Source organism: Trichechus manatus, unplaced genomic scaffold (genome assembly GCF_000243295.1).
Source record: "Trichechus manatus latirostris isolate Lorelei unplaced genomic scaffold, TriManLat1.0 scaffold00008, whole genome shotgun sequence".
In the NCBI taxonomy this organism is placed as follows: domain Eukaryota; kingdom Metazoa; phylum Chordata; class Mammalia; order Sirenia; family Trichechidae; genus Trichechus; species Trichechus manatus.
Genome location: NW_004443944.1, coordinates 1,983,042 through 1,989,822, shown reverse-complemented (window position 1 = coordinate 1,989,822; position 6,781 = coordinate 1,983,042). Strand labels below are relative to the sequence as shown.

The following is a 6,781-nucleotide window of genomic DNA, read 5'->3' as shown; positions in this document are numbered from 1 at the left end:
CCCCATCAGCCTTACCTGCACGCCGGGCGAGCGCTGTAGTGTGGTGGTGGGCTGTACTGTCGTCTGGGCCTGAGACACTTGCTTAATTATGGTGGTTGGGGTCACCTGCCGGGCAATAAGAGGTGTCCCGGGAGCCTGAAAAATAAGTTAAGAATCATAAAATGGGCTATAAGTGAAGGCAATTCCCCACCCACCCACTCTACACAAAATCAATCCTTAAACGAGTAACTACTGGATCCAGTGGGTCTATTTGCAAGTGTCGAGAAGCCGCCACGGCCGTAACGTTTACTGCCAAGGCAAAAGTGCACCCTCAGAATCTTTTCATCTACAGGCTCCTTCCGCAGGTCTACAGAACACCACCCTCGGAGAGCGCCTGGACCTGGAAGCCAGTCCTGGGCTGACTTCTGTGGTCTTGTTGACAAGAACTTACAACAGTGACAAAGGCGGGGTGGTGCCTGGTCACAGAGCTGTGGGAGGGGGCAGAGTAGGAGGTCTGGGCCCCGACGGAAGGACATCTCAAGCCCCGAGGAGGGGACGTCCGATTGGGGTCTGGAAGGCCGACCACTGGTGTGAAGCCAACCGTGCTTGTACTTGCCCACACCTGACAGAACACTCGAGAGCGTGAAGGCACCATGCTGAGCCTCCCAGCACACACGCCCTCTGTCTACACTGCGGGTGTGTCATGGCTGAGGTCATGGGAGGCAAAGCTTCTCTCGGGATCTTGTCCCATCTCCACTTCAGCTACTAGGCCTGGAGTGGCAGCATCACAGCACTGACAGGAGCACATCAGGAGAGAACGGGCAATGTGCCAGCACCAGCCCAAAGCAGTGATGATGCTGGACCAGAAATGCAGAACGTGTGGCAGAGGGGGACGCTGGGGACCTGGCAGCCGGCATCAGAACAGGCCTGCCCACCGCCACCTCGGTCAGGGCCTGTGGCGCCCTGTGAAGTCCCCGCACCTCCCTGACAAGAGCAGCGCTAGCCAGGCTCAGCGCTCGTCCGCTCCCGTTCTTGGGACTTTAAGGCCCGCCCAATCCCAGGAACAACCCTACACGCACTGTGACATCTCCATTTGCAGGCGAAGAAACTGAGGCACAGAGCGCTGTGGGACCTTGCCCACGGTCACCCCCATGCCTGCCTCCTGCACAGTGGCGGGGGCGGGAGGCTGGTCCCACAAACCAGGGCCCTGCGCGACCATCCTTGAAGCTTCCAGCTGGTCCTCTGCCCCCTCATGCGGCCAGTCCTGACCCCAGACCTCCAGCGCGGGCGGGCTCCGGGGCAGCAGCGGCGGGCACTCACCTGTACGGTGGAGATCTGGACGGGAGGGGCACTTGTGGGGGTGGCAGGGCGGGGCGCCATGGTGGTCTGAGGCTGGGCCTGGGCGTGGGCCTGCGCCTGCATCTGGGCCAGTGCCTGCTGAGGGATCATTAACAGCTGCCCGTTCTCGCTGCGCACGAGGACCATACCTAGGACACAGAGACCTGGTCAACAGGGCAGCCCCACCCCGCGGGCACGCTGGAGACACGCGTGCTACTAAGGGGAGGCAGAGAGCCTGGGAAGAAAGAACGAGAAGCTGAAAAACAGACTGGACCTGCTCAACTCTAAACGCACATGCCAGGGACGATGGGACAGAGGCTGGAACAGCCATAACTGTTTGAAAGGATCATGAGATTCAGTCACTGCACCTGCCTTTTATAAAGAAGCCAGGCACCAAAGCGAGCATACATCTTCTCTGCGCCACACTGCCTCCCCACGCCTGCCCCCGCGGGCCCCGAAAGCCGCACCATGACCCCATCTGCAGGCAAGGAGGCCGGGCTCAGGGACGCGGAGGCCGCATCCACAACCCTGCAGCTGGCCCACAGGAATTTATATGGTAAAGTCCATGAGAAACAGTAGCAAACTGTCTAACTTTTACATTAATTTCCCAGGACAGGTCTGGTGATGAAGCTGCAAGAGCAGGCCTAGTCACACCATCATCTGTCTCCAGAGAAGCCACAGGGTGGCCCACACCCATCATACCCCAACAGAAAAAGAGGACAAATGGGGACGAGGCGCCCCCGCCGCCGCTTCCTCCCCTTTAGGGTGAACAGAAAGCCGCGCTCTCCAGAAGGAAAAGGGAGACCTCTTGCTAGCCAGCGTCGTATATGCATACTGGGTTCTTTTTCCTCTGGAGCTGAACAAGAGTTGGAGCAATCTTAGAAGGTTTACAAGAGTCTTTGAAGCCGTTAAGTTCTGGGCTCTTTCAAAACCTGTCAGGACACCAAGAAGTAAGTGAAGCCACTTCCTGGGCTCACGTCTGAATTCTCCTTCCACAAGAACCACACTTGCGCCCATTCAGAGCGCTTCCCTCCATAACACCCTCCCCGATTAAACCACACTGACTACAGACAAAACCCAATGCCCGGCTGCTGGGAGCAGGCACTCTGAGGTCCTGAGGGCTCCTTATTCCAACGCCGGGCTGCTGGGAGCAGTCACTCTGAGGTCCTGAGGGCTCCTTATTCCAACGCCCAGCTGCTGGGAGCAGTCACTCTGCAGGCCCCGGAGCCCAAGGGCTCCTTATTCCACTCCATCACCGAGACCAGCCCCTCTCTCTAAACGCCACGGCTGTCCGTGCACCAAACACTCAAGAAAGTCTCTCGAGGCGAGGTGGGGCTGCCAGGGTTTGCGTGTCAGCCATCCAGGGGGGACCCCCAAACAAGGACACGGAATGCCGCTTGATGTTACTTTCTCAGAGCTGACCGTTCGCTCGTCACATGCATACATCCACTCAGAGGCCCCTCTCCTCCTTCCCCTCACGAATCCCAAGAAGCCAACACTCAGGGTGCAGGGTTAAGAGGATCCAGACGGCATGAAAAAGAGAAGGCTCTAAACCCCAACTTCAAACGCCTTCATCTGACACACTTCAATTATCAGAAGCTTGTTTGCTTAGAAAACTACATCTACAGAAATCTACCAAAATATTAAACTAACAAATATTCACGTGACAGCAACGGGTTAAAGGTCTAATGAAATTACAGTGTTACTGTGGACGTCACAAAAGCGCAAGGAAACAGGCACTGCTCATTGCGAAATGGTTTTCAACTAAAGAAGTGTCCAAGGGTTAGAGCAAAAGTTGGGGAAGGAATTAAAAGTCCTGCCAAGAAGCAACCACGTGACGCTAACCAGGAGTAACGAACCTCTCAGGCATTAAAAACACCTCCAACAGGGCTACAAATGGGTAAGCAAGGGAAAGGGCAGATGTGGCTGGAGACGGGGAAACATGGGACTGCTTTAAACAAAGCTGGACTGAACGGCTCTAACTGATGCTGAGCGAACGGCCCCATCCCTCCTTGAACAGAACTGAAGTTTGTTTCAATCACATGGCACGCGCACTCGGCTTGGGGGCGCTCTTCTTTGACAGTTTGTCTGGTTACAGTGAGTTACGATCACTGATTCTGACTGAAGGTCAGACACGCACTGACAGCCAACAGACGTGCCAGCCCGGGGATAGTCAAACTACCCAGAGCTGTATCGGCTGCCATGTTTTAACGACATTATCACTGCTCTGGATCTTGTAAACTCTGGTTATAATCACTCATTTCAAACAGCTAAATAACTACAGTGATCTATTTATGCAAAGGCAAGGAAACACAACCTTGTCTCAAAATGTAACCAACGCTAATTTACAAGAAAAGGTCATGAAAAAGTAATCTGTCTCATCCAAAGTCAGCACCATCCTCCCATCCCACTTAGCTCTGCGAAACACTCTCCCATTCCCCACTGCACTCTACACTTACAAGGGATGTGCTGACTTGTAAGAAGCTGTTACTCGCTCAGGGACAGACCAGTTTTCCATCCGCTTGTGTCCACACCCACCTTACAACATGGGGACAAAGGCCTCTCCAAAAGGGACAGCTGCCTGGAATGTCAGTCCTCTGATCCCCAGCCCAGCGCTCCTCCATGACAAACATGCACCTCACACCAACACGCACCTCACACCACCTCACCAATACCACCTCACACCAACACTACGTCACATCTAACATCACCTCACCCCAACACACCTCTCACCAACACATACCTCACACCACCTCACCCCAACACCACCTTACATCTAACATCACCTCACACCAACACACCTCACCAACACATACCTCACACCACCTCACCAATACACACCTCACACCACCTCACCAATACCACCTCACACCAACACTACCTCACATCTAACATCACCCCCCACCAACACACCTCACCAACACATACCTCACACCACCTCACCAACACTTACCAACACACCTCACATCTAACATCACTTCACACGAACACACACCTCAGATCAACCACACACCAACAAACCTCACACTGCCTCACCAGCACTACCTCACACCATCACCTCACCAATATCACCTCACACCCACACACACCTCTCGCCAACACCTCATACCACTTCACACCAACACCACCTCATGCCACCTCACACCAACACACCACCACCTCATACCAATACACTCCACACCAACACACCTCACACCTCACACACCAACACACACCTCACACCTCATACCAACACACACCTCACTCCAACACATACCTCACACCACCTAGCCATCTCACACAAACACACACACCACACATACCTCACACCAACACACCCCTCACACACACCTGTCACCACCTCACCAACACCATCTCATAGCAACACATACCTCACACCAACACACATCTCACACCAGCACCAACTCACACCAACATACATCTCACACCAACACACATCAACACCAACACACACCTCTCACCAATAACACCTCACTCTCAGCTGGGCTAGTTTTGTTTCAACACTGATTGAGAAGGGGGCTCTCTAGAGAGAGAGATATCCACTGATCCAATCCTTAAATTAGGGAAGGTGGTCAAACTTGACACAATAAATACAACTTCCATTTCAAAGACCCTTCAGCTTTGTAACCTGGCCAATATGGTCAATTCCAAGGCAGGCGGCAGAGGTCTGGGAGTGGGCACCAGAGGCAATTAGCAACTAAGATGGGGAATGAGGGACTTCGGGCTCTGCCTCCTGACCAGACCCCGGCATCTGCTCTCTGCCCACCCACCCGACACGGCCTCCTCCCCTCAGGCAAAAACTGAAGTACCTAGAACAGCTACAGGCAAGTGGCCGGCATCATTCCCCACCCCTGCTCAGCCCTCCCACCTCCATCTTCGGGGGCTGTCTCTTCTTCCTGCACCATCTCCCCCACCCGCCACCCCATGCTCAGGCCACTCTGAAACCAAAACCAGTCAAATGGCATCAGTAATAATACATGATTCATCTAGATGGAGCAGATGGAAAACAGCTTAGGTTTTCCTCTTTAGAAATTTTAATATCTTTCTTAGAAATGATCAGTGTTCATTACAGAAAGTTTGGGACTTGCAGAAAAGAACAAGGGAAGTAGAAAGCTCCCGAGGCCCCTCCTTGGTTAGTATGGCGGTACCTTCCTCCCGTCTGTCCTGCGCGCGCGTGTCTAAGCATATGTCTTTTTATCAGTGTGAAGAAAACTGAGGTCGCTTTGCTGACACGTGGTTTCGTGTTCCCACTTCTTATATTGTAGCCATTCTTCATGTCATTAAACAGTCTTCAAAAACATTACTTTCAGCAGCTGCATCATTTCATCAATAATGTATTTATCATTTCCTTATTGGGGAATATTTAGCCTATTTTCTATCTTTCACTACTGTGAAAATTTAGATTTTGAAATTACGATAAACGGTAAAAACGCTCTACCCATAGTTTTTAAAGCCACACTGTTCGGCAGGGACCAAGCCTCTGCATGCTCACGTGTAAATCGGGACTGTGATACCTGCCTTCTCCAGTGCTTAGGGCACCACACGAGGGCAGGAACGCGGAGATCCGACAGGCAGGCAAGCAGGAGCCTCCCCAGCGCTGCTGGGCCCCTCCCCTGGGGAGTCTCCCAGCCCTGGGAACTTTGGGGGCACCCTGTCACCCCCATCACAGGGCGGCAGGGCCCAGCACTACCACCGATTTCTAGGCTCCCTGGGCTCCAGATTCGAGGTCAGCGTGCTCCTCCTCGCCCAGTGTGACAGCTGTCCCCTCCTGTCCTCACAGTCTCCAGGGCTACAACAAGCCTTTGAGGACCAGCCTGGGGCTGTGGCCTCCACCTGTAGCCCTCACTTCTGAGGAAAACGCAGGCTGGCAGCCACGATAACACTAGCACAGCTCCCCTTGGCAGCTGGGGACCTGGAGGCTGGGGGGGCCCTAAAAAGACCTGCTTGCAGCCTTCAAACGCGCCCTTCCGCTCACCTGCAGTTCAGAGGCCCCCGTGCCCAGGTGATGGCTCCCCTGGGACTGTAATGACAGGGAGCAGACAATGCCAGTCCTCCGGACCAGGGGACAGACCTGATGGTCAGCAGCTCATCTGCCTTCCCCACAACTCTGGTCCCTAGGTCCTGTCACCGTCAATAAAATGCCACTCAGACTGGGCCAAGTGTTTCCAGAGACAAGGGTGTGAGCCCCTGTGCCAGTGAAGATGTGGAAAACGATACTACAGGCGACACTCGGATGCCCAAGTAAGTGCAGGCGCGCCAAGGGGACGTGAGGCGCAGGCTGGAGAAGGCCCTCACGGGCGGGCGACACTCGGATGCCCGAGTAAGTGCAGGCGCGCCAAGGGGACGTGAGGCGTGGGCTGGAGAAGGCCCTCACGGGTGACCCTCGGATGCCCAAGTAAGTGCAGGCGCGCCAAGGGGACGTGAGGCGCGGGCTGGAGAAGGCCCTCACGGGCGGGCGACACTC

The 6,781-nt window shown here is 54.4% G+C and overlaps 1 protein-coding gene across 1 annotated transcript in view; it reads right to left on the bottom strand.

The window, feature by feature from the left end:
- The window catches only part of TAF4 (TATA-box binding protein associated factor 4), a 157,298-nt gene that overhangs the window by 40,791 nt on the left and 109,726 nt on the right, over window positions 1-6,781 (bottom strand). Inside the window, exons 6-7 of the mRNA XM_023741421.1 lie at window positions 1,300-1,466; window positions 16-135 (exon numbers count right to left, since the gene is read on the bottom strand). Of these exons, the coding sequence (XP_023597189.1) occupies window positions 16-135; window positions 1,300-1,466 (287 nt within the window). The remainder of the gene's footprint in view (window positions 1-15; window positions 136-1,299; window positions 1,467-6,781) is intronic.